The sequence below is a fragment of the Bos indicus x Bos taurus genome, chromosome 4 (assembly GCF_003369695.1).
Source record: "Bos indicus x Bos taurus breed Angus x Brahman F1 hybrid chromosome 4, Bos_hybrid_MaternalHap_v2.0, whole genome shotgun sequence".
In the NCBI taxonomy this organism is placed as follows: domain Eukaryota; kingdom Metazoa; phylum Chordata; class Mammalia; order Artiodactyla; family Bovidae; genus Bos; species Bos indicus x Bos taurus.
Window position 1 is genome coordinate 60036301 of NC_040079.1, and position 27558 is coordinate 60063858.

The 27558-nt window shown below is 38.6% G+C and overlaps 1 protein-coding gene across 1 annotated transcript; it reads left to right on the forward strand.

Annotated features, from left to right (window-relative positions):
- The first annotated feature begins 17899 nt into the window (after positions 1-17899).
- GPR141 (G protein-coupled receptor 141) lies at positions 17900-26469 on the forward strand. Its single transcript, XM_027539547.1, has 2 exons — positions 17900-18987; positions 24320-26469. Exon 2 carries the CDS (start codon positions 24334-24336, stop codon positions 25243-25245), a length of 912 nt encoding a protein of 303 aa, XP_027395348.1. The 5' UTR covers positions 17900-18987; positions 24320-24333; the 3' UTR covers positions 25246-26469.
- The last annotated feature ends 1089 nt before the right edge of the window (positions 26470-27558 follow it).

Here is a 27558-nt window from a genome sequence, read left to right on the forward strand (position 1 = left end):
GATTATTAGTTTTATTCCTAAGCTCATTGAACTGCCTTTCTGACTTCTCTTGTAGCTCATTGAGTTTCTTCATAATAGTTTTTTTGTTTGTTTGTTTTAATTCTCCTATCAGTTAGACCACAATCTTATGTGACTTAAAGTCTGGTTTCTGGAGACTTGCCATTTTCTTTTTCTAGTACCATGTTACTTTGGTTCTTCATGCTGCTTGATGACTTGTTCCTTTGCTGGTGCATCTGAACTGTTCAAAATCTTTCTTTAGGTAAAGTTCCTTTTTTTTTTTTTTAACTTGTCTCTAAGAATTATCCAACCAGTCTATCCTAAAGGAGATCAGTCCTGGGTGTTCTTTGGAAGGACTGATGCTAAAGCTGAAACTCCAATACTTTGGCCACCTGATGTGAAGAGCTGATTCATTGGAAAAGACCCTGACGCTGGGAAAGATTGAAGGCAGGAGAAGAAGGGGACGACAGAGGATAAGATGGTTTGATGGCATCACCGACCAAATGGACATGGATTTGGGTGGACTCCGGGAGTTGGTGATGGACAGGGAGGCCTGGCGTGTTGCGGTTCATGGGGTTGCAAAGAGTGGGACACGACTGACGGAACTGAACTGAACTGAGGGATTCAGCTGGTGCATCTAGAAATTAGAGGCCTTTCTTTTGCGTTCCAGTAGGTGGCGCCATACCATGATTTTGGTTTCTTTTACCTGCGCTGCCTCTGGTTAAATTTGAGAATTGGCACTTTTCACCTTTCAGGGCCTCTGTCAAAAGAATGGCCCAAGACCCTCATTATCACGGCTGTGCCTCCCTCCAGGATGGATCAGTGGTGCCTTGCTGCTGCTGGTGTCACTGGCATCACTGGCTGGGGCTCCAGACAGTGGGCTCTTCCACCAAGCTCAGGATCTTTTGAGTTGTGGGCTCCTGAACCACAGGGAACGGGCAAGGTGGCAGGGAGCTGGTGGTGCAGGCACCTCTGCCGTGTCTGATTTTGTCAGGTTCATAGGCTCTGCTGCTGGCAGGCAGAGGGCGTCATGGGTGTCTCTGTGACAAGGGACAAAAATACGGGCCCTGCCACTCACTGCTGCCCATTTTCCTGTGGCTGTGGTCGCATGGTGGCTGGGAGGCTCTTGCTGTCTGCACCTCCTCCTCTCCTGCTCCTGGGTTCTCTGGGCTCTGGGCTCAGCTGCTGTGGCTGGTGAGCGGGGATTGCAGGCGCCATCTCCACTGTGTTTCTGGTTCTCCCTCCTCTGTTTGTTCTCGTCCACCCATTTTTAGATGTACAGATAATGTGGAATGCCCCAGCACCCTGGTGCGTTGAGCAGAGACACCTTTGTTGAGTTGTGGACGTTTTACTGGTTGTTGCTTGAAGGGGAGAAACAAAGAGAGCATTTCACATCACTGTGATGATGGTGTCACTCCCCCACTACTTTATTTTTGGTATCCCACATATCTTTTTTTAATTTTTAGAATATACATTACTCATTCAAGGAAAATCTGAGAGAGGTAAACTTTCTGAGTGTATATGTATTAGAATACCTGCTTCCTTTTCTCTCCATCTCAAATGGTAGTTTGGTTGAAAGCAGACTTCTAAATTCAAAATTGTCTTTCAAAGCCACTCAAATGTTTTCTCCAGCATTCAATATGTCAAAAGTCTGATGTTGATTTGTCTTAAAACCTTTTTTAATGCATCTGGGTTTTTTCCCCCCTCTATGAGAATGTTTAGTATGTTTCATTTCATTCCTTCAACAATTATTGATATTTATTAAGAAGGTATTATATGCAAAGCACTATTTCCAGTGCTGGAGGTAAAAAAGTGAACAAAACAAAATTTCTTGTCCTTCAGGAGTCTGAATCATAGTGGAGGGAGCAAGAAGACAAAGAAACAAACAACAAAAACATATGGCATGTCAGCGATAAAAGCTGTGGAGAATAAAAGAATAAAAAGAGGATGAGGTGTGCTGGGTAGAAGTGGTCAAGTGCTGACATTTTAAATAGAAAGGAAAGGAATCAGTGAAGCAGCTTTGGTCAGAGATGTGATGAGGGTGAAGGTACGAGTTGTGCAGATATCTGAGGAGAGAACGCTCCTCAAGAGGAAACTTCATGTGCAAAGACCCTGAGGTGGGAACATACCAGGGAAGCTTGAGGGTAAGCAAACAGCCCATTATGTTTACTTGGAATTCACCAACAGAAGGGAGAGTTACAGGAGATAACATCAAAGAAAGAGAGGATGGGGGGAGAGGGTTAATATGCCCCTGTAGAGCGTATTAGGCGTTTTCCAAATCTTGACTTGACTCTGAGAAAAATGAGAAGTCATCAGAGGGTTGTGATGAGAGGAACAACCCCTTCTGAATTATATTTTGAAAGATTACCTCAGTTGCTCAGCAGGAATAGACTATGTTGTTGTTGTTTAGTTATTAAATAGTGTTCAACATTTTTGTGGCCCCATGGACTGTAGCCTGCTGGGTTCCTCTGTTCACGGGATTTTCCAGGCAAGAAAACTGGAGTGGGTTGTCACTGCCTTCTCCAGGGTATCTCCCCGACCCAGGGGCCGAACCCACATCTTCTGCATTGGCAGGCAGGTTCTTTATCGCTGAGCCACCTTGGAAGCCTGGGGAACAGACTATAGGGGAGACAAAAGTAAAAGAAGGGAGAATTCATGAATTTGTTATAATATTCCTAGTGGAACATTATGTGGTTTGAATTACAGTTGTTTTAGCAATGTAAGTGGTGAAGAGAAGACACAACTTAGACTTATTTTTTTGTATTTTTCAACATAGAAAAATTTTGTATTTCTAAAAACCTTATACAGATGGTACAAAGGACTCCAATATATCCTTAACCCAATTTCCCAGTTGTAACATTTATCACATTTGCTTTTCACTTTTTACATATATATATAAAACAATATTTTGACCCTTTTGGAAATAAGTTGAAGATGTGATGCTTTTATCTCTGTGACCTGCAGTATAGACTTCCTAAGAATAGTACATTCTCTTATATAACCACATACAGTGACCAAAGTCAGGAAAGCAACACTGATGCAATTCTGTTACTTAATCTATACATTCTGTTCAGATTTTGTCAATTGTCCCAGGAATGTCCTCTATATAAAAAAAAATCTTTTTTTTTTTTTTTTTGGTTTCATAGTGGACTTTATTGGGAAAAGTTAGTGTAAAAAACATTCAAATTCATAAAATTTAAATAAAGTAAAATTATACCTTGTAGTTATAGTAATCGCTATAGTAATCACAAATAAGGTAAGTCTAAATTATTGCCTAAGCAAACACTATTTTGTCAGGCTTCTCCTAAGCCCAAGGCAGGAAGCGCTGCAATTATTAGAAGTGAACCCAATGATGAATTTACATTTGGAAGCTGAAGGAAGTTAAAAGAGCATGTTCTGATTATGGCATCACAACATTCTAGCCTGAAAAAAAGCAACTTTATTAATGTCCCACAGCAGAGTACATTAGTAATTGTAACCATGCATTAAAATCCTCCTTTCATGTTATAAAGAGAGTAATCCATTTTCTTTGTGATACATTGTTTTAATTAGTTTTGTGTGGTCTGTCCCTCTAAAGACCTGTCTGGGAATGTTCCTTTCTCCAAGGCCTCCTAAGACGCCCGGGATGCTTCCTCCGGGTTGTCTTTGGTCATTTACTACCAGCCAAGTGGCCAGAACTGGGGGAAGCCCCTCCCTGAACCAAGATAAAAAAGATATCCGAACCAGATAAAAAAAATCTGATCCAGGGATCCTCTGTTAATTATTCTGAAGAAAAGACGATAGGACTGGAGACCAATTTGGGGAGAAAAAGAGGAGTCTAGTACGACTTTAAGGTTTTTCACTCAGGCAGTAGAGAGTGGAGTTCCTATCAAACCTAAGGCTGGAAGGACTTTGAAAGTCATAAGTTTATATGTATGTCTGGGAGGTGGGGAAGAAAGCTATAGGAGTTCAGCTTTGGATATACTAAATTTGAGATGTTTATTAGACATCCAAGTGGATACACAAGTGTGCTGTTCTTTGTGGTTTGAAATTCCATCTTGATGTCTCTAAACGTGAGTCTTTTTTATTAATTCAGCTCAGTACTGGATAAGAGCCTTTAACATAAAGAGGTCATCTTTTTTTGTAGGAGATGCTCTTCAATGATTTGAGCATCCCATTCCATTCTGCTCTCTCCAGATGATGCTGGAAGTTAGATTTATCCTAAGTGCTTTGTAGCATTCCCTTTCAGTGCTCTCTGTTGGCTACTTTTTGTTCCATCTGTGAGAATCTTTCTGAACATTTTTATAAGCTCACCAATTGTGTTTCTGCTACATCTTTTATTCAATAACTGTAATAGAATTTCTTTCACATCATTTTCTTCTTCTGAGGGTATTGATTACATTTAAAGTTACTTTTCATCCTTTGTCCTTTTAGCCAACTAGCTAGTCTGTTAGTTCATTTGCCTGAGGAGTTTGATTTTTTTTTTAAAGTGGCATTTGTTTTCTTTAAACGTTAGTGATTATTCCTGTCTTTTTATTGTTGATTTGACATATAGATGTCATTACTTGCTAACTGATGCACCTGAAGTATACAATGTCTTCTCCACCCCTAGTGTCTTCAATTTTCATTTAGTTTGGGGGTTAATCTTCCTAGGTGGTATCAACTTGTACCAGTCCATGTAGCATTTAAACTTAATCAGCATAATAGCCTACTATAGTATCAATTTTTTGTCCTCCAATCCTTCCTTCATTCTGTTGCCAGAAGTAAGCTTTTGCAATTGAAATATTAAAATGTTGATATTTTAAGTTTTGAATCTCTTATAAGTTTCAGGATACAATAGGAAATCCTCAGAGTGGGAACATGTTTATTTGGTAGGCCTCATCTATAGATATTCACTTATTTTTCTACTCATTTACTAATGTTCCTAGCATATCAGATTATTGGTATTTTCCGGAACATGCATCCATGCCTTCTCTAAGACTCTTGTCTTCACCCAGAGTGCCCTACTTCTTCCTCTCCGCATCTAGAACTTCAGTGCCTCCTTCAGGATCCAGCGCCTGGTACATATCTGGGCCCCAGCACTATCCACTGCTATGACATTTTGATGCCTCCACTTTCCACTATTGGTTAAATACATTACTCCCCTTTCTGGATTCTTGGGGCATTATCAATGTACCTGTAGGTGTTGTTGTATTGACAAATAATTTATGTACCACTTTCTCCCCTCCCAGACAAAAGGAGATTTAAATGCAGTGAGGGATGGGATATGTTTTATTAATCTCAGAATATTAACTACCTACTATATGAAAGATACTTTAAGTGATGTGATTTGTTTATTAAATGAAGTGAGAGATCCCAAAGTAGATTTTATATGCTCTTCTTGAAAGGAGGGGTGGTCCCGAGACCTGTAAGCTATGCACTCATGAGGATGTAGATTGCCTAATGCCATTTTGTAGGACTCTACATTTTTTTTTAGGATTCTTACTTCATAGACTGGCCTCTGATGTTAGTTCTATAATGGATTCCTTATCAAACAGCCACAGAAGCCACTTCTTGTCTTGCTGCTGATATTGAGGTAGTCATCCATCCAAGGGTATTGACCACTTGGACACCAGGGAATTCCCCCAAATTAGGAGAATGAGCGAAGGCAGAGATTGGAGTTTGAGGTCCAGCTGTACTTCAGGGGTCAATCACAGAGATAAAGAAGAGCTCACTGTCCAAGGTAAGGAGGTTCCCAGAGGGCCAGGGAGGCAGTCCTGCTCTTAGGAGACTGTGCTCTGGGCCATATTTATTCTAAGATCCTGACATCAGCTACAGAATTAGATCCAAATTTGGTCCTTCCAGAGGTATGCTTAATAAGGTCAAGGTGGTTTTTCCACCCTTATCTCCCCATTCAGTTAAAAACTCATGCCTACTATAAAAAATATCTTATTAGTTCTGAAAGAAATTCAACATTAAAAACAGATACACAAATACCTAAAATAAATAATTAAAATGGGAATTAAAGAAGAAACAAACAAACAAAAAAGGAATGAGATGCTTAGGTGAAGCAAGAAAGCAGCTGAGAATCTATAAGGGGGTGGAGGGTGGTGGGGCCTGAAGGAAAAAGAATTTGGAGTTTGGACCTCAGGAATGTTCAGGAAAGAATGAACAGGTTAGACTATTTGGGCAAGGGGAAGCACAGTGAAGACATATGGGTGACATATCTGAATAACAGCAGCAAAAAAGTGCTATAGATATTGCTCTAAAAAATTCCCTGGCTCCTTGGATTTACAAATGGATCATCTCCATGGAAGCATAAACTATATCCCTTACTTTCTTTCAGATATTACAAAGGTCAACCACTCTTTTGTAACCAGTTCATATATTAGACAATCAACTGGGTAAATCATTATATTTGTATTATTTCCAGGTATAAAGACTCTGATGCCAGGAAAATACTAGTCAGCTCAAGGCCTGTAAGTGATGATGGCATGGTTGGCCGGGATTCGTAGAGCCTGCTGCCTTCTTCCTCTTCTTCTCTCCCTCTGCCTTATTCCCCTTATTCTTTTCATTGTTCCTGTTGCTTCTCTGTCCTTCTGTCCCCCATTTTCTCGATTTCTCCCTTTATCTTTCACAACCTCATTCAATCATTGCAGATATACTTGCCACTTGTGCGTGTGTGTGTGCCTAAGAAGTTGCTTCAGTTGTGTCCGATTCTGCAACCCCATAGGCTGTAGCCCACCAGGCTCCTCTGTCCATGGGGGTTCTCCACGAAAGAATACTGGAGTGGGTTGGCATGCCCTCCTCCAGGGAACCTTCCTAACCCGGGATTGAACCCATGCCTCCTGTAGTTCCTGCACTGCAGGGAGATTCTTTACCACTTAGCCACTGGTTACCATGCAGTAAGTTATTGGGCTGGGGCTCACATTATTTTTTCCTGCAAAAATTGGGGGGAGTCTTTTTTAAACTTAATTAATTTGAGCTAGAGCTCTTAAATAATAATAACTAGTGTGGCTCAAACATTTGACCTGGCTCTCTTCTGTGTTTCGGGTGCATCCTCTTCAAAATGTCTTTGTCCCAAAGCACAGCGCAAATTTCCAAACCTGAGCCTGAATACTTAAAAATCCAAACACACAGCATCTAAACTTGATATTCAGGGAAAGAAACAGCTTCTCTGTTAATAAGAGACTATGCACTATCTGTAGGGATTTATCAAACCTTGCTTGGCGAGTTCTGTATATAACACACATCGATACCCTTGGCTGACCTTGCTCTTGAGTGAGCATTGTGACTGTGGGTGCTGGTTCTGTTGTTCCAGGTCCCAGGTACTGTCTTCCAGGCTCATCTGTCACAGATTTCACTGCTTCTCTCAGACATTTTCCCCATCTAGGGACTGTTCTTACTAGCAAGCAATTGTTCTGCAGTGAGGCACTGGAAACATTTCTGAATGGAATTTACTATTTTTGTGTGTGCTCAAAGTTTTTGAAATAAAGGCATTTCTTTCCAAGACTTTTAAGCTTTGAAATTCCAATTTTGCGCAAAAACTTGAGATACCCCCATTCTTTTTGGGTATCCAACTTCAACACATAAAGTAATAGATCAGGAAAGATTTAATTGTCCAGGTTCAAACAAATCTGTTTACTTTGTTTAAATTGATGTTGTTATTGAAATAAACTGTAGAAAGAAATTTGACATAAAAAAAATGTGACATTGCTCATAATGCAAGTGAGAACTTGTCTGCAGGCTTCAATATTTCAACTTGCATTCGCAGAATATAATTCCCTAATGTAATATTCATAAAATAGTGCTATTCATCCATGTGCCCATCTCTTCTCAAGCATCCAATACTGTGAACATGTGGCATGAGCCTGTCCCTACACTGGTGTGGAAGTGACTGACAGGGTGGTATTGGACATACACAGTCATGGCTACAAACAAGTCATGTCTGTGGGAAACTTAAGTGTTTCTCTTAATTCTTAGAAAGGAAGAAGGAGAGGAGAAAGAAATTTTTTATGCTAACTAATTTAAAATGTCTATTAATCACTGGAGTCATATCCCACATGCACAGGAATATTTCTTGGACACATTTTTTTTTTTTTTTTTCTTCCCAGAAGAAACTGGGCCCAAATCCATATCTGATCTCCCTTACTACCTGTGACTCTCAAAAGCCTTTACTGCTTCATTGTCATCTTTCTCTAGGCTCCATTCTAGTTCTGTTTTGCTTTCAAAAGCCAATGAGTCATCTTGGTGGTGGAGGACAATCCCGTGGAATGGAGCAGTCTTCAGGAGAACAAAAAAGAGAAAGTTCCATGGACAGAGGGGCAAAGAGGAAGAGAGTCTTTAAAAAGAAGAACATGCTCTAGGAAGAAAGAGTCTTTAAACCTCTTTTCTCATTCTGTTACCATAGTGGAGCTGGTTCCTTGGCAGCGATGTGAGTGAGAGAGTGTCCCCTGCAGGCAGACTGAGAGAGTGCATGGCACAGCTTAGCTGAAAGGGCACAGTGCAGCAGCTGCCATCTAAGGCAGACCATCTGGGAGTCTTGCATAATACCTGATGAGCGCAAATGCAAAAATGCTTAACAAAATATTAACAAACTAAATTCAACAGTACATTGAATCATACATCATGGCCAAGTGAAACTTATCCCTCTATGCAAGAACGGTTCAATATACAAAAAACCAATCTATGTGATACACCTCATGAGGGATAGAAATCACACAATCATCTCAAGAGATGCAGAAAAAGCATTCAATAAAATTCAACACACTTTCATGATAAAAACTATCAAAAAATTATGTGTAGAGGGAACTTATCTCAACACAATAAACACCACATATGAAAAATACAGAGCTAAAATCAGACTCAATGGTGAAAAGCTGAAATCTTTTCCTCTAAGATCTAGAACAAGGCAAGGATGCCCATTTTTGCTGTTTCTATTCAGCATAGTACTGACATTAAAGAGAAATTTAAAAAGCAAGTAAAAGAAATAAAAAGATCAAGGAAAAGAAACAAAAAAGCATGTAAATTGGAAAGCAGTAAAATTGTCTGTTTGCAGATAATGTTACCTTATATGTAAAAAACTGTAAAGATTCTACAGAAAACCCTGCTAGAACTAATCAATAAATTCATTAATGTTACACTATACAAAATCAACATACAAAAAGTCAGTTGAATTTCAATAAGGTAATAATAAAATATCTGAAACAGAAATTAAGGAAACAATCCCATTAACAATAGCAGGAAAAAATGAAATAAAATAGGAATAAACTTAACCAAGGGGGTAAAAAACTTGTACACTGAAAATTATACAACAGCGATGAAAGACATTAAAGCAGAGAGAAATAAGTGGAAATATTCTACATTCATGGATTAAAAGACTTAATATTATTAAAATTACTACTTATAGTAATCCATACTAGTATAAGTGATCTGCAGACTTAATACAATCTCTATGAAAATCTCAGTGGCATTTTTTTACAGAAAAAGAAAAAAGTCTTAAAACCCATATGAAACAACAAAAGACTCTGAGTAGCCAAAGTCATTTTGAGCAAGAAGAACAAAGCTGGAGGCAACACATTTTCTGATTTCAAAATGTATGACAAAGCTACCATACAAAGCTGTAATACAAAACATATTACAGTGTAATGCAAATAGTATACTACTGGCAAATAAGCAGACACAGACAGAACAGAATAGAGAGCCTAGAAATAAACCCATGCATGTATATCAAGTGATCTTTGACAACAATACATGATGAGGAAAGGGTAGCTCTCTTTAATAAATGGTCTTGGAAAACCAAATTCAAAAGAATGAAATTGAAGCCTCATCTTATACTACATACCAAAGTTAACTCAAAATGGATTAAAGACTGAATTGTAAGACCTGAAACCACAAAACTCTTAGAAGAAAACATATGGTACAAGCCTCTTGACATTGACCTTGGAAAAGAATTCTTGGATGTGACATCAAAAGCACAGACAACAAAAGCAAAAATAAACAAGCAGGATTATGTTACACTAAAAAGTATCTGCACAGCAAGGGAAGCCATCAACAAAATGACAAGGCAGGGATTGTGCGGAAGGGAAAACAGGGAAGTGTTAGTCAAAGGGTACAACATTTTAGTTATACAGCAACTGACAAGTAACTAATCTCAAAAATATACAAGCAACTCCTACAGCTCAATTCCAGAAAAATAAATGACCCAATCAAAAAATGGGCCAAAGAACTAAATAGACATTTCTCCAAAGAAGACATACAGATGGCTAACAAACACATGAAAAGATGCTCAACATCACTCATTATCAGAGAAATGCAAATCAAAACGACTATGAGGTACCATTTCACACCAGTCAGAATGGCTGCGATCCAAAAGTCTACAAGCAATAAATGCTGGAGAGGGTGTGGAGAAAAGGGAACCCTCTTACACTGTTGGTGGGAATGCAAACTAGTACAGCCACTATAGAGAACAGTGTGGAGATTCCTTAAAAAACTGGAAGTAGAACTGCCTTATGATCCAGCAATCCCACTGCTGGGCATACACACTGAGGAAACCAGAATTTAAAGAGACACGTGTACCCCAATGTTCATCGCAGCACTGTTGATAATAGCCAGGACATGGAAGCAACCTAGATGTCCATCAGCAGATGAATGGATAAGAAAGCTGTGGTACATATACACAATGGAGTATTACTCAGCCATTAAAAAGAATACCTTTGAGTCAGTTCTAATGAGGTGGATGAAACTGGAGCCTATTATACAGAGTGAAGTAAGCCAGAAAGAAAAACACCAATACAGTATACTAATGCATATATATGGAATTTAGAAAGATGGCAACAATAACCCTGTATACGAGACAGCAAAAGAGACACTGATGTATAGAACAGTCTTTTGGACTCTGTGAGAGAGGGAGAGGGTGGGATGATTTGGGAGAATGACATTGAAACATGTATAATATCATATATGAAATGAGTCGCCAGTCCAGGTTCGATGCACGATACTGGATGCTTGGGGCTGGTGCACTGGGACGACCCAGAGGGATGGTACTGGGAGGGAGGAGGGAGGAGGAAGGAGGGTTCAGGATGGGTAACACATGTATACCTGTGGTGGATTCATGTTGATATATGGCAAAACCAATACAATATTATAAAGTTAAAAAAAAAAAGCATAGTGGCTATAGCTAGCAATACTGTATTGTAGTCTTAAAAATTTGCTAAGGGGAGAGATCTTATGTTAAGTTTTCATACATAATAATAAGTAAAGGAGGCAGGATGATTTTTTTAATTGGAGGCTAATTAGGTTACAATATTGTGGTGGTTTTTGCCATACATCAACACGAATCGGCATTAGGTATACATATGTCCCCTCCCTCTGGAACCCTACTCCCACTCCCCGCCTTATCCAACCCCTCTGGGTTGTCACAGAGCACTGGCTTTGGGCTCCCTGGGTCATACGTGGAATCCACACTGGCTACCAATTTTACATATGGTAATGTTATGTTTCAATGCTATTCTCCCAAATCATCCCACCGCCTAATACCCTCACTGTGTCCAAAATGTCTTTGTCCTCTTTGCTGCCCTGCAAGTAGGATCATCAATACTATCTTTCTAGATTCCATATATATGTGTTAATATATGATATTTGTCTTTCTATTTCTGACTTACTTCACTCTGTATAATAGGCTCTAAGTTCATCCACCTCATCCACCTTGACTCAAATGTGTTCCTTTTTATAGCTGAGTAATATGCAGCACAACTTCGTTATCCATTCATCTGCCAACTGACATCTAGGTTTCTTCCATTGCTTAGCTGTTGTAAACAGTGCTTCAATGAACACTGGGGTGCATGAATATTTTTCAGTCCTGGTTTTCTCAGGATATATGCCCAGTAGTGGAATTGCTCAGTCATATGGAAATTTTTGAAGGCGATGGACCAGCTTATGGCATGGATGATTGTGGTATATACTTATCTTTAAAGTCATTGAATTGTATACATGAATGTATATAGCTTTTTGTATGTCAATCATACTTTAATAAAATCTTTTTTTTAAAAAAAGAGCAATGGAAAGAAAACTGAGTAAATATAAATGTCTATCGATTATTAACCATACAATACAATGATAATATATTGTGGAGTTTAAAATGTACGCAGAATTAAAATATATAACAATAAAATGGAAGTAGAGAGTAAATGGAATTTAAATGTTCTGAATTTGTATCAATAGGAGGGAAGTGGCTAGAGTAATAATTTATATTAGGCTTGTTGTTTGGTTGCTAAGTTGTGTTCAACTTTTTTGCAACCCCATGTACTCACCAGGTTCCTCTGTCCATGGAATTTTCCAGGCAAGAATACTGGAGTGGCTTGCCATTTCCTTCTCCAGGGGATCTTCCTGACCTGGGGATGAAACCTGTTTCTCCTGAATTGGCAGGCAGATTCTTTACTGCTGAACCACCAGAGAAGCCCATAATAGGTAAAAGGATGCATGTTATATCTTTAGGGTTATCACTACAAAAAAAGTAGAAAAATATATAACTAAGAAGTTAATAGAGGAGGAAGGGATGAAATAAAACATACTTGAATAATCCAAAGGAAGGCAGAGAAAGAGGGAAAGAGACTACATGAATGGTTGACTCAAACAGAAAATAAAATTAAGATGATACATTAGACACAACTTCAATCAGAAGTTCCGTCACATGTAAAGAAACAGTTGAAATAAGAAGAGCTGTTAGACTGAGTTTAAGAAACAAGATCTAACTATATGATATTTACAAAGACACATTTTAAATGTTAGAACCATAAAGGTCTACAAATAAAAGGATAGAAAAAAGATATAAAGTACAAATAAATATTTAACAAAAAAAGGCTTTGCATATTATAAAAAGTAGATATTAAGGAAGAATAATTTTGGAAATAAAGAGGACATTTTATGATTAATATATACAATCACTATTTTAAACTTTTATGGTCTAATAACATAGTGTAGAAACATGAAATAACAGTTGACAGAATGAAAAGAATACTGCACCATCTATAATAAGAATATAAAATCTTAACAAACCACTCTCAATTGCTGCTAGAATCGGGAGACAGAAACCCCCCACAAAACAGTGTATATGTGAAAGATTTAGATAATAAAAATAAATTTAATCTCAGTTGAATACATAGAATACTGAAAGAAATAACCTCAATTGTACACAAAGTCTTTTAGAAAATGGTAAATGAGAGAACATTTCTAAGCCCATTTAATGAAACCAGCAAAACCTTTTTATACCTGATAAGGGCATTGAAGAGAGAATTATAGATCAGTCTTTCTCGTAAGAGAAGCAAAATTCTATACAAAATACTAACACTTCAAATAAGCTGATATATTAATGAAGTTTATATGTAACATCGAAGCATGTCAGTTGCCCAGTTGTATCTGACTCTGTGACCCTATGCTCTGTAGGTCACCAGGTTCCTCTGTCTATGGGATTCCCTGGACAAGAATACTGGAGTGGGTCGCCATACCCTTCTCCAGGGGATCTTCCCAACCCAGGAATTGAACCCTGCTTCAAAATGGGTTTTATTCCAGGTTCACAAGTATGGAACATGTACAAATCAATCACTAATCCACCACATTAAACAAAAAAGGGAGAAATATCATATGATTATCTCGATAAATATTTTTAAAAAACATATAAAATACTTCTATATAGAAAATCATAAGACATCATTGAGACAAATTAAAGAAGATATAAAAACATGGAAGGATATATTATGTTTAGTTATTAGAAGACTCAGTGTTGAAAAGCGATTGCTATCTGTTTAAAGCTATCAGTATGTATAATTTTAATGTAAATTCATTAAAAACACCAGAAGTTTTATTAATCAGATTTTAGAACTTGTATGGAAATGCAGAATATCAAGTATAGCTCAGGGGATCTTAAGGAAAAGAAAGTTAAAAAAATTAGACTACCTGATATGAAAATTTACTATACCACAATAGTAATTTAAACAGTGGTTCTGGCACATGTGTAGATCAACAAACCAGCAGAACATATCAGAGACTTAAAAAAGGGCTAACTTGACTCATATGTGGTCACCTGATTTATGACACAGTTTAGTGAGTGTGGGAATGATATTTCCAATTAATGATTCTGAGTCAATTGCTTATCCATATGGGAAAAAATAATCATGGCTCCTACCTTACATTATATTAAAAAATCACTTCTAGATAAACTATATATGTTAAAAAAAGAAGAAGATGAAAATACTAGTATACTAGGTTAAGATAGTATACTATCCTTATTACTTTTGTGTAGCCAAGCTCCTTACCAGGACATGAAGGTGCTGACTCTGTTAAATTACCAATTTAACAAACTGGTAATACCAAAAAAGTAAATATTCTGTTCATCGCAAAATACCTATTAAGAAGTATAGGAAGTATAGGAAGAAGAACATATCTCTAATAAAGGAGTGGTATCTAGGCTACATAAAGACTACTGCCAATCAATAAGAAAAAGGCAGACTACCAAATAGAAATATGGTGAAAGACTGCAACAGGCACTTCACAAAACAGAATATCTTAGTGTCCAACAGATACATATGAATGTGGTCATCTTTATTATTCAGTAAGCTAAATGCAGACCAAAACCACAATGAAATACAACAACATCTACTACAATGGCAAAAATTAAAAGGACAGAAAATTCTGAATATTCTGGAGACTGTGGAGCACTGAAACTCTCCTGTACTGTTAGTGAGAATTTATATCAGAAACTGTTTCTGGGTTTCACTGAAAGAGAACAAATACACATCCTACAATCCATCAGTTACACACTTACGTAAATTCCCAACGGAATTTGGGAATTTATTTATTTTCACAAAAGATGAAATGCATACTTATTTTCACAAAAGAAATGTATAAGAATGTTCGGGTAGTATTATTTATTTATTTATTTTTATTTTATATTGGAGTACAGGTGATTTACAATGTTGTGGTAGTCTCAGGGGTACAGGAAAGTGATTTAGTTACACATATACTTACATCTGGCTTCCCAGGTGGCACTAGTGGTAAAGAACCCGCCTGCCAATGCAGGATACTTAAGAGGTGCTGGTTTGATCCTTGGGTCATGGGAGATACCCTGGAGGAGGAAATTGCAACCCACTCCAGTATTCTTTCCTGGAAATTCCATGGACAGAGAAGTCTGGCGGGCTACACACAGTCCATGGGGTTGCAAAGAGTCGGACACAACTAAAGCGACTTAGCACATACATATGTATCTATTCTTTTCCAGATTCTTTTCTATATAGGTTATTACAGAGTATTAAGTAGAGTTCCCTGTGCTATACAGTAGATCCTTGTTGATAATCTATTTTATATATAATACAGTGTATATGTTAATCACAAACTCCTAATTTATCCCCCACACTCACCTTTCCTCTTTGGTAACCATAAGTTTCTTTTCTAAGTCTGTGAGTTTATTTCTGTTCTGTAAATAAGTTCATTTGTATCATTTTTTAGATTCCACATATAAGTGAGCTCATAGGATATTTGTCTTTGTCTGAACTACTTCATTTGATATGATAATGTCTAGGTGCATCCATGTTGCTGCAAATGGCATTAATTCATTCCTTTTATGGCTGATATATTCCATTGTATATATATATGTATCACATCTTTTGTATCCATTCATTTGTTGATGGACATTTAGGTTACTTCCATATCTTGGCTATTGTAAATAGTGCTGCAATGAACATTGAGGTGCATGTATCTTTTAGAAGTATGGTTTTCTCCAGATGCGTGCCTAGGAGTGGGATTTCTGGATCATATGGTAGCTTTATTTTTATTTTTTTAAGGAACCCCCTATAGAATTTTCTCTAGTGGCTGTACCAATTTACATTCTCACTAAGAGTGTAGGATGGTTCCCTTTTCTCCACACCCTCATGTGCTTTTTGGCCATCTATATACTTTCTTTGGAGAAATGTCTGTTTAGATCTCCTGTGTATGTTTTGTTTGGGTTGTTTTTTTTTTTTTTTTTAATATTGAGCTGCATGAGCTATTTGTATATTTTGGAGATTAATCCCTTGTTGGTCGCATTTTTTGCAAATATTTTCTGCCATTCTCTGGGTTGTCTTTTCATTGCTTATGGTTTATAGAGTTATTTATAATAGCTCTATAAGTGGAAATAATGCTATTGTCCATCAACAATAGAATGGGTAAATTGTGAAATATTCATGCAATGATACAATATACTAAATAAAATTATACACATGAATGAATCTTAAAGCATAATACTGAGTGCACTAAACTAGATACACACAAAAAAGGACACTGAATTTATATAAAATTCAAAGTAGACAAACATATTATATGGTTTTAGCTGTCAGGATAGTGATTGTCTTTGGTGAGGGTATGGTTAAAATTCATTGAACTGTATACCTATATCTGAGCACTGTACTATAAGTATGTTAGTTTTCAATAGTAATGTTTACATTCATTTAAATAACTTCATTAGATTATATGAATACAAAGGAAAACTCAGTTCTTCCCTCCTCAATCTTGTTCGGAAGGCAGAAATGTAACTGAGTGACATAGTAGAGGTAAGCATGGTTGGTATGTTCCATGGACAAACAGGGATTACATACAACCTGAATTGAGAATGGAAATTAGTAAGGCTTCCCAGGGGAAATGATGACTCAATTGATCCTTAGAATAGGAATTAACAAGGTATATCATGGTTGTTTGGAGAAGGCAATGGCACCCCACTCCAGTACTCTTGCCTGGAAAATCCCATGGGTGGAGGATCCTGGCAGGCTGCAGTCCAGGGGGACGCTAAGAGTCGGACACAACTGAGCGACTTCACTTTCACTTTTTCACTTTCCTGCACTGGAGAAGGAAATGGCAACCACTCCGATGTTCTTGCCTGGAGAATCCCAGGGACGGGGGAGCCTGGTGGGCTGCCGTCTATGGGATCGCACAGAGTCGGACACGACTGAAGTGACTTAGCAGTAGCAGTAGCATCATGGTTGTTACTTGCAGACAAAACAACCCACTTAGGCTGGTCTAGTATCACCCTGCTTATTTAACTTATATGCAGAGTACATCATGAGAAACACTGGACTGGAAGAAGCACAAACCGGAATCAAGATTGCCGGGAGAAATATCAATAACCTTAGATATGCAGATGACACCATCCTATGGCAGAAAGGGAAGAGGAACTAAAAAGCTTCTTGATGAAAGTGAAAGTGGAGAGTGAAAAAGTTGGCTTAAAGATCAACATTCAGAAAACGAAGATCATGGCATCTGGTCCCATCACTTCATGGGAAATAGATGGGGAAACAGTGGAAACAGTGTCAGACTTTATTATTCTGGGCTCCAAAATCACTGCAGATGGTGATTGCAGCCATGAAATTAAAAGATGCTTACTCCTTGGAAGGAAAGTTATGACCAACCTAGATAGCATATTGAAAAGCAGAGACATTACTTTGCCAACAAAGGTCCGTCTAGTCAAGGCTATGGTTTTTCCTGTGGTCATGTATGGATGTGAGAGTTGGACTGTGAAGAAAGCTGAGCACCAAAGAATTGATGATTTTGATCTATGGTGTTGGAGAAGACTCTTGAGAGTCCCTTGGACTGCAAGGAGATCCAACCACTCCATTCTGAAGGAGATCAGCCCTGGAATTTCTTTGGAGGGAATGATGCTGAAGCTGAAACTCCAGTACTTTGGCCACCTCATGCGAAGAGTTGACTCATTGGAAAAGACTCTGATGCTGGGAGGGATTGGGGGCAGGAGGAGAAGGGGACGACAGAGGATGAAATGGCTGGATGGCATCACTGACTCGATGGACGTGAGTCTGAGTGAACTCCGGGAGTTGGTGATGGACAGGGAGGCCTGGCATGCTGCGATTCATGGGGTCGCAAAGAGTCGGACACGACTGAGCGACTGAACTGAACTGAACTGAGGCTGGTCTAAGCAGAAGGTGTTTATTAGAAGGTAACAAGTTACAAAATATCATAGAATATCTGGGAACCAGATTTGGCTGCTACAAAGACATGATCCATATAGACAGAGAAAAATATCCAATACCACTATGAAATTAATAGCAGAAACATCACTGACTCTATTGCTTTCTGAAGTCCATGATATATAGTACTGGATTCCTGTGCCACTACTGTCCCTGAGAAACCAGACATTTCTACTACTGTCTTGCCAAATAACCTAATCTCTCATTACACTGACATCCTTCACTTTTGCCTCCAAGTTTTGCAGTAGTGCAACAAACTAGTAGAGACTAGCTCACTTACAAGCACTATAACTGCAGAAAACTGTACAGAAAATTTCTGACAGACCAGAAAGGGTTGGAATGGGCTATTCCAATGGGCTATTCCAATGTTGAATGAGCTAACATATGGGATCTGCAGTAAATCAAGTAAAAGGAATAGGAAAGTAAGAAATGCAAAAAGAAGGAAGAGCAGCTTTTAAGATATATTGGCATACAGCTATGTGAGTAGAACCAAATATCTTCACGGCTTCCCCTCCTTCTTACGTTAGAAGCTGCACAACTTGCTTGTCTATGATGCAGGAGTTTGTATATTTCTGAGTGTGTGTGTGTGTGTGTGTGTGTGTGTGTGTGTAAAACTCTGGAGAACTTGGCAAATGATATCTGGACTAAAGCTTAGTTTCTTCATTTGAAAATCAGTATAGTGATACATATTAATACACAAAGCCCAGGACTGCTTTGAGGGTTAAATGAGCCCATGTTCAGGTAAGCATCTCATGTAGTACCTGATATATACAAGAGATGTGACATAAACTTCTTTTATCTGAAAGAGAGAGATTATGGCAGTTGGTGAGAAAGGAGGACTTGAGACGGATGTTGTGCAACTAATCATATTTTCTTCTTTTAGAAGCTGAAACTTCTAGGTAAATAACTGAAAAAAAAAATGACAAGCAGAACTTACGATGGCACATTCCTCCTTGATTCAGATACGAACAAAATATAATTTCACATTTACCTGATGGAACTACTTTTCTACAGAGAAAAATAAAAGGTGAGTGCAGAGATTACACATCACAGAGAGCCAGTATAACAGGAGGCAAGCTTTAATGTCTGTTACATGGAAATCCTATTCCAAACCCAGGAAAGCGGAGACTCTCTGGGGCCAGGTTATTATGATTTTTTAATTAGTCCTATTGACCTATAAGTTATATGCAAGAAAAGTCACCAATTTTAAGTGTACAGATCATTGAGCTTTGACAAATAACTACAGCACAATATAAAACATCCCATCATCCCATAATTTCCCCCAGGCTCCTCTGAAGTCAGTCCCTTCACCTTCAAACTAGGCCCTGAGCTACACTGATCCTTCTATCATATCGGTTTTGATTTTCCAGAAAAAAAAATCATTCAGCATGTAGTCTTTTGTGGCTGGCATCTTTTATTTAGTGTGGCGTTCTCCACTTTTTCACTGCCCCTCTAAAGAGCCTTTCTATACCTATTTCCCTAATTATCTCTCCCCCTTTTATGAAATTTTAATGCCACAGATATACTGTTTGTGTGATTATATACTACATGTATACCTGCATTTTATACACTAAAAATTAGATTTTTCACACCCCCAGAACAAACATTTCCCCCCTTGGAGACAATATTGCCCAACTGAGAATACATGATTTAGTATGATGCTTTTTTGATTCATCAGTATTATATCATCAGTTGGTTCATTTTTATTGTTTTGTAAGTTTGATTGTATGAAGAGACATTCAAGAATGAATAGAATAATTGTGAATGTGTTACAAAGGTCAGGTATTAACCACATGATTCAACTACTGTTCTTCCTTAACTTTGATCCTTGTTGTCCCTGGTATTAGTAAACAGACCTCCTATCACACAGTTGTTCAAGCAAGAAATCTAGGAGGGATTGAGATACTGCCTTTCCCTTCATTTCTCCTTATAAAATTAAAGTCAAATCCTGTTAATTTAATCTCTAGATTATTTCTTGAATCTGGTCTCAAGGGATTGGATTTTGCTATAACCCAGAACATTCTAGACATGTTAAGACTTTTGATTTTTACCTTCAAAGAAATGGGAGGCCACTGAAGGAATTTAAACAAGAAAGTGAAGTGACTTGATTAGTGTAATTAAAATTAATATGTCTTTTATTTAGTAAGTAGCAACTTAGAATGTAGATAATAATTAAATCACTTCCCAGGTGGCACAGTGATTAAGAATCAGCCTCCCAAAGCAAGAGACGTGAGAAACGGGGGTTTAGTCCCTGGGTTGGGAAGATCCCCTGGAGGAGGAAATGGCAACCAGTATTCTTGATCACACGGACCACAGCCTTGTCTAACTCAATGAAACTAAGCCATGCCATGTTGGGTCACCCAAGACGGACGGGTCATGGTGGAGAGGTCTGACAGAATGTGGTCCATTGGAGAAAGGAATGGCAAACCACTTCAGTATTCTTGCCTTGAGAACCCCATGAACAGTATGAAAAGGCAAAATGATAGGATACTGAAAGAGAAACTCCCATACTGAAAGAGAAACTCCCCAGGTCAGTAGGTGCCCAATATGCTACTGGAGATTAGTGGAGAAATAACACCAGAAAGAATGAAGGGGTGGAGCCAAAGCAAAAACAACACCCAGTTGTGGATGGAACTGGTGATAGAAGCAAGGTCCGATGCTGTAAAGAGCAATATTGCATAGGAACCTGGAATGTTAGGTCCATGAATTGGGGCAAATTGGAAGTGGTCAAACAGGAGATGGCAAGAGTGACCATTAACATTCTAGGAATCAGAGAACTAAAATGGACTGGAAAGGGTGATTTAACTCAGATGACCATTATATCTACTACTGTGGGCAAGAATCCCTTAGAAAAAATGGAGTAGCCATCATGGTCAATAAAAGAGTCCAAAATGCAGTACTTGGATGCAATCTCAAAAGTGACAGAATGATCTCTGTTCGTTTCCAAGGCAAACCATTCAATATCATGGTAATCCAAGCCTATGCCCCAACCTGTAATCCTGAAGAGGCTGAAGTTTAGCGGTTCTATGAAGACCTACAAGACCTTTTAGAACTAACACCCAAAAAAGATATCCTTTTCATTATAGGGGACTGGAATGCAAAAGGAGGAAGTCAAGACACACCTGGAGTAACAGGCAAATTTGGCCTTGGAATACAGAGTGAAGCACGGCAAAGACTAATAGAGTTTAGCCAAGAGAACACACTGGTCATAGCAATCACCCTCTTCCAACAACACACGAGAAGACTCTACACATGGACATCACCAGATGGTCAACACTGAAATCAGATTGATTATATTCTTTGCTGCCAAAGATGGAGAAGCTCTATACAGTCAGCAAAAACAAGACTGGGAGCTGACTGTGACTCAGATCATGAACTCCTTATTGCCAAATTCAGACTTATATTGAAGAAAGTAGGGAAAATCACTAGACCATTCAGGTATGACCTAAATCAAATCCCTTACGATTTTACACTGGAAGTGAGAAATAGATTTAAGGGACTAGATCTGATAGAGTGCCTGATGAACTATGGATGGAGGTTCACGACATTGTATAGGAGACAGGGATCAAGACCATCCCCATGGAAAAGAAATGCAAAAAAGCAAAATGGCTGTCTCAGGAGGCCTTACAAATAGCTGTGAAAAGAAGAGAAGCAAAAAGCAAAGGAGAAAAGGAAAGATATAAGCATCTGAATGCAGAGTTCCAAAGAATAGCAAGAAGAGATAAGAAAGCCTTCCTCAGTGATCAATGCAAAGAAATAGAGGAAAACAACAGAATGGGAAAGACTAGAGATCTCTTCAAGAAAATTAGAGATACCAAGGGAACACTTCATGCTAAGATGGGTTTGATAAAGGACAGAAATGGTATGGACCTAAGCAGAAGATATTAAGAAGAGGTGGCAAGAATACATAAAAGAACTGTACGAAAAAGATCTTCATGTCCAAGATAATCATGATGGTGTGATCACTCACCTAGAGCCAGACATCCTGGAATGTGAATTCAAGTTGGCCTTAGGAAGCATCACTATGAACAAAGCTAGAGGTGATGGAATTCCAGTTGAGCTATTCCAAATCCTGAAAGATGAGGCTGTGAAAGTGCTGCACTCAATATGCCAGCAAATTTGGAAAACTCAGCAGTGGCCATAGGACTGGAAAAGTTCAGTTTTCATTCCAATCCCAAAGAAAGGCAATGCCAAAGAATGCTCAAACTATTGCACAATTACACTCATCTCACACGCTAGTAAAGTAATGCTTAAAATTCTCCAAGCCAGGCTTCAGCAATAAGTGAACTGTGAATTTCCAGATGTTCAAGCTGGTTTTAGAAAATACAGAGGAACCAGAGATCAAATTGCCAACATCCGCTGGATCATGGAAAAAGCAAGAGAGTTCCAGAAAAGCATCTATTTCTGCTTTATTGACTATGCCAAAGCCTTTGACTGTGTGGATCATAAGAAACTGGAAAATTCTTAAAAAATGGGAATACCAGACCACCTGACCTGCATCTTGAGAAACCTATATGCAGGTGAGGAAGCAACAGTTAGAACTGGACATGGAACAACAGACTGGTTCCAAATAGGAAAAGGAGTATGTCAAAGCTGCATATTGTCAACCTGATTATTTAACTTATATACAGAGTACATAATGAGAAATGCTGGGCTGGAAGAAGAGCAAGCTGGAATCAAGATTGCCAGGAGAAATATCAATAACCTCAGATATGCAGATGACACCACCCTTATGGCAGAAAGTGAAGAGAAACTAAAGACCCTGTTGATGAAAGTGAAAGTGGAGAGTGAAAAAGTTGGCTTAAAGACCAACATTCAGAAAACTAAGATCATGGCATCTGGTCTCATCACTTCATGGCAAATAGATGGGGAAACAGTGGAAACAGTGTCAGACTTTATTTTCTGGGGCTCCAAAATCACTGCAGATGGTGATTGCAGCCATGAAATTAAAAGATGCTTACTCCTTGGAAGGAAAGTTATGACCAAACTAGATAGCATATTCAAAAGCAGAGATATTACTTTGCCAACAAAGGTCCGTCTAGTCAAGGCTATGGTTTTTCCAGTGGTCATGTATGGATGTGAGAGTTGGACTGTGAAGAAAGCTGAGCACCAAAGAATTGATGATTTTGAACTGTGGTGTTGGAGAAGACTCTTGAGAGTCCCTTCGACTGCAAGGAGATCCAACCAGTCCATCCTAAAGGAGATCAGTCCTGGGTATTCATTGAAAGGACTGATGCTGAAGCTGAAACTCCAATACTTTGGACACCTCATGTGAAGAGTTGCCTCACTGGAAAAGACTCTGATGCTGGGAGGGATTGGGGGCAGGAGGAGAAGGGGACGACAAAGGATAAGATGGCTGGATGGTATCACCGACTTGATGGACATGAGTTTGGGTAAACTCCAGGAGTTGGTGATGAACAGGGAGGCCTTGCGTGCTGGGATTCATGGGGTTGCAAAGAGTCAGGCACAACTGAGCGACTGAACTGACTGATTCTTGTCTGGAAAATATCATGGGTAGAAGAGCCTTGCAGGTTAACAGTCCATGGGGTGGCAAAGAGTTGGACATGACTGAGTGACTGGGCACACACACAATAATTAGAAGGGACAAAGACTATATAGAGAAAGGATATTTCAGAAGTCCAGAGGAAAACTGATAGTGGTTCTTTTATGAATTTAAGGGTGTGTGATGGGAAAATTGGGAGACATGCTATGGTCTCAGGGGGGCCCATGATAAAAACTTAGTCAAGCTCTCACTGTTAGATGATAATGTTACTGTGATGAGAAATTCAGATAAATCCTCCTATTGCTTGCTGCTGCCTTGATTTAGTCTTTTTTTTTTTTGCCAAACAAATCATATCTTAAAGAAATAAAGTATAAATATTCTTGGATCATTTGCTGATGAGTTGGAAGGAATTAGAATGATATAAAAGAAAAAAACATTTTGTGTACTTAATGCATCCACTTTGCTTTCTGTCCATCTTAGGATATCCTCCCCTCCCCCACCCCCCCCCCCCACCCCTGCCCAGTGGTTACTGCAATACTAGTATCTATGTATGAACTTCAAATGGTCTGAAATCAAGCTTTATGCAAATAGTTTTGACTGTGTAGATATACACGTATCTCTGGGGGCCTCTAGAAGTGGTCATTAACCTACTAAAGGTCAAGAAGCAATGACTTACTGTGTTTTCAGTGTAGAGTACCTGGAAATGCATATGATAATATTTCTCATTCTTAAGGCATATAAGGCTTACATCATGTAAACAGAAAAATGACAAAGTCACACTGCCAGTTTAATGGAAACAAAATATGAACAAAATTCTGGAAGCTTGTTAGTTACACTCGTGCTTTATCTCTTCCAGGTGACTTCTGAAGCATGGCTGCCCACAACAGTTCCTCCTGCGATGACCCCATATTGACACCCCATTTAACCAGGCTCTACTTTGTAGTGCTTATTGGAGGGCTGTTGGGCATCATCTCCATTTTGTTCCTGCTTGTGAAAATGAACACCCGGTCTGTGACCACCACAGCAGTCATTAATCTGGTGGTGGTCCACAGTGTTTTTCTGCTCACAGTGCCTTTTCGCTTGACCTACCTCATCAAGCACACTTGGACATTTGGGTTGTCCTTCTGCAGGTTTGTGAGTGCCATGCTGCACATCCACATGTACCTCACATTCCTGTTCTACATGGTGATTCTAGTCATCAGGTACCTCATTTTCTTCAAGCACAAGGACAAAGTGGAATTCTACAGAAAACTACATGCTGTGGCTGCCAGTACCGCCATGTGGCTGCTGGTGATTGTCATTGTGGTACCTCTGGTTGTTTCTCAGTATGGCATTCATGAGGGCTACGACAGCCACCACTGTTTCAAATTCCACAAAGAACTTACTCATGCATATGTGCAAGCCATCAATTATTTGATAGTCGCTGTTGTCATAATCATCGCAGTGATTCTCCTGGTCCTCCAGATCACCATCATCGTGTTGATGGCACGGAAGCTTGGACACTCCTTACTATCCCATCAAGAGTTCTGGGCTCAGGTGAAAAATCTGCTTTTTATAGGAGTCATTCTTATTTGCTTCCTTCCCTACCAGTGCTTTCGAATTTATTACTTGTACACGGTGGCACACTCAAGAGACTGTAACTACAATGTTGCATTTTATAATGAAATCTTCTTGAGTGTAACAGCAATTAGCTGCTTTGATTTGCTGCTTTTTGTTTTTGGGGGAAGCCACTGGTTTAGGCAAAAGATAATTGACCTATGGAATTGCCTTCTGTGCCGTTAGCCACAGACTACAGTATTCAACATTACCTCCTTAATATTGACAGTAAAAACAGGAATGGCTATTTCTTTACTCAATTAAAACCATGTCTTGATGCAGCCAAACAAAAGGACTGTAAAATGTCAGAGCATTCATTTCAGCCTTTGTGTAATTCTTCTCATCTTTGAACGATACATATACGAAGACTAGTGATGTTCAATCTACCTGGAGCTGCAGTACTGCATGATTTTCCAATATAAAATGTCTACTTGGCCCATCCAGGTACCATGGGTCCAATGGTTTCTGAGTTTTACTACCTTATTTTCATTTCCTCAGTTTGAAACATGGCCTTTCCTTAGGTTTTGGACTGGACTCAGCCCTCTTTTCTTTTCATTCCACTTAAACTTAGGTAAGTTAATCATAGTCATGATTCTACATCAAAGACTCAAACTTCACTTGGCTAGCCAGAGGAGATGACCATACAACTCACACTCACACACAAACACACACACACACACACACAGATGAGGAGGAGAATACTATGAAATAAAAAACAACAAAAAACTTTTTTTAGATTATCAAAACTTTGATGGGAAGTCACTAATCTAGACATCAAGAGAAACAGAACTCTTTCTGACTAAACAAGGTACCTAGTTTGTCTTTTGAAAGATAAATTGTAAGGATGAGATCACTTTCCTCAATATCTCCAAAAATCATTTAAAAGTTTACTGAATATATCTAAATAATGGTGAAACTGTAACTTAGAGAATAACCCTGACCAATATGCTTCTAGGCATAAAAATTAGTTCCCAAGAGAAGTGATTAAATTTTCCCCCTTTCTGTTTTTTGAAGGATTTCTAGTTGTCTTGGGCCACAATTTAGATTTTCCTTGGAGACAGAAAGTTATACTGAAATTTTAGAGTTTCCTTCCTCCCTTAGTTATGTGTCTTTAAATAAATGAAAACAATATTCTAAAAAGAGAACTTCTGAGAAATATATAGAAAAACCATTAAGCTAGATTATGAGATTAGACTGCTAAATTGAAACATAGGACTATGGATTTTTTTCCCTCATGCTCGCATTTCTACTATTTCCCTCAAAGTTTCACAATCTTGAAACTTAGCAAAGAACTGATCCTGTTTCCTATTTGATTCTTCAAAACCTGAAGTGATTCTTGGTAGGAAGAGAAGAAATGAGTGAATCAATGTAATTTTTTTCTTCTCCCAGCAAGGTAAATGTTTAGGATTTAAAGATTTTTCTTTATTTGTTATACCCTGCTGCTGCTAAGTCACTTCAGTCATGTCCGACTCTGTGGGACCCCATAGACGGCAGCCCACCAGGCTCCCCCGTCCCTGGGATTCTCCAGGCAAGAACACTGGAGTGGGTTGCCATTTCCTTCTCCAATGCAGGAAAGTGAAAAGTGAAAGTGAAGTCGATCAGTCGTGTCCGACTCCTAGCGACCCCATGGACTGCAGCCCACCAGGCCCCTCCGTCCATGGGATTTTCCAGGCAAGAGTACTGGAGTGGGGTGCCATTGCCTTCTCCGTGTTATACCATATGCATCCACAAATTCATCAAATGAATAAGAGATAATCCTTGTGAGTTTTATGATTACCGAAACTGCTGAGTCATAGAAATTAATTTTGAGGAAGAAAAGTGACAGCATACTGCATAGGTGACTTATTCAAATTTTTTTCCTGTTTTAAATTTTCTTTTAAATGTTTTTTTCTTTTTAAGTTATAATTATTTAAAAAATTATTTATGAGAATTACATTGTTTCTCTCCTTGTATATCCATGTCTTACTATCATAATGTCTTGTTAGCTTGTAGATTGTATTAATATTATAGTCTCTTTCAGTCTTTAAAGATGTTAAGGTCAGGCAATTATGCTTTTCTCTGTATTATCATATATTATAATAAAGAGCCTGTTTTACAGACCTATAAGAAATGCTATCCCAAATATAAAGATGCAATGTATAAAATATCTTATTCATTAATATTTACAAAATAAACAAAAATTTCAATTTGTCGGTTCTTTGTCTTTAATTGCTTTGAAAGTGAATCTCATGCAGGAGTAGGAGTGGCATTGGCCTCTCAGGCTACTTTTGGATATCACAATTATAAAAGAGTACTACTGGCATTTGATGACTGGGATTAGAGGCCAGCCTTGCACACAATGAAAAATTATCAAGGTGTGCAGCCTTGCACACCTTGCCTTGCACACATTTAAAAATTATCGAGTCCGTGAAGACTACCCTGACGGTCCAGTGGCTAAGATGCCATGCTCCCCACGCAGGGGGTCCAAGTTAGATTCCACATGCCACAACTAAGACCCAG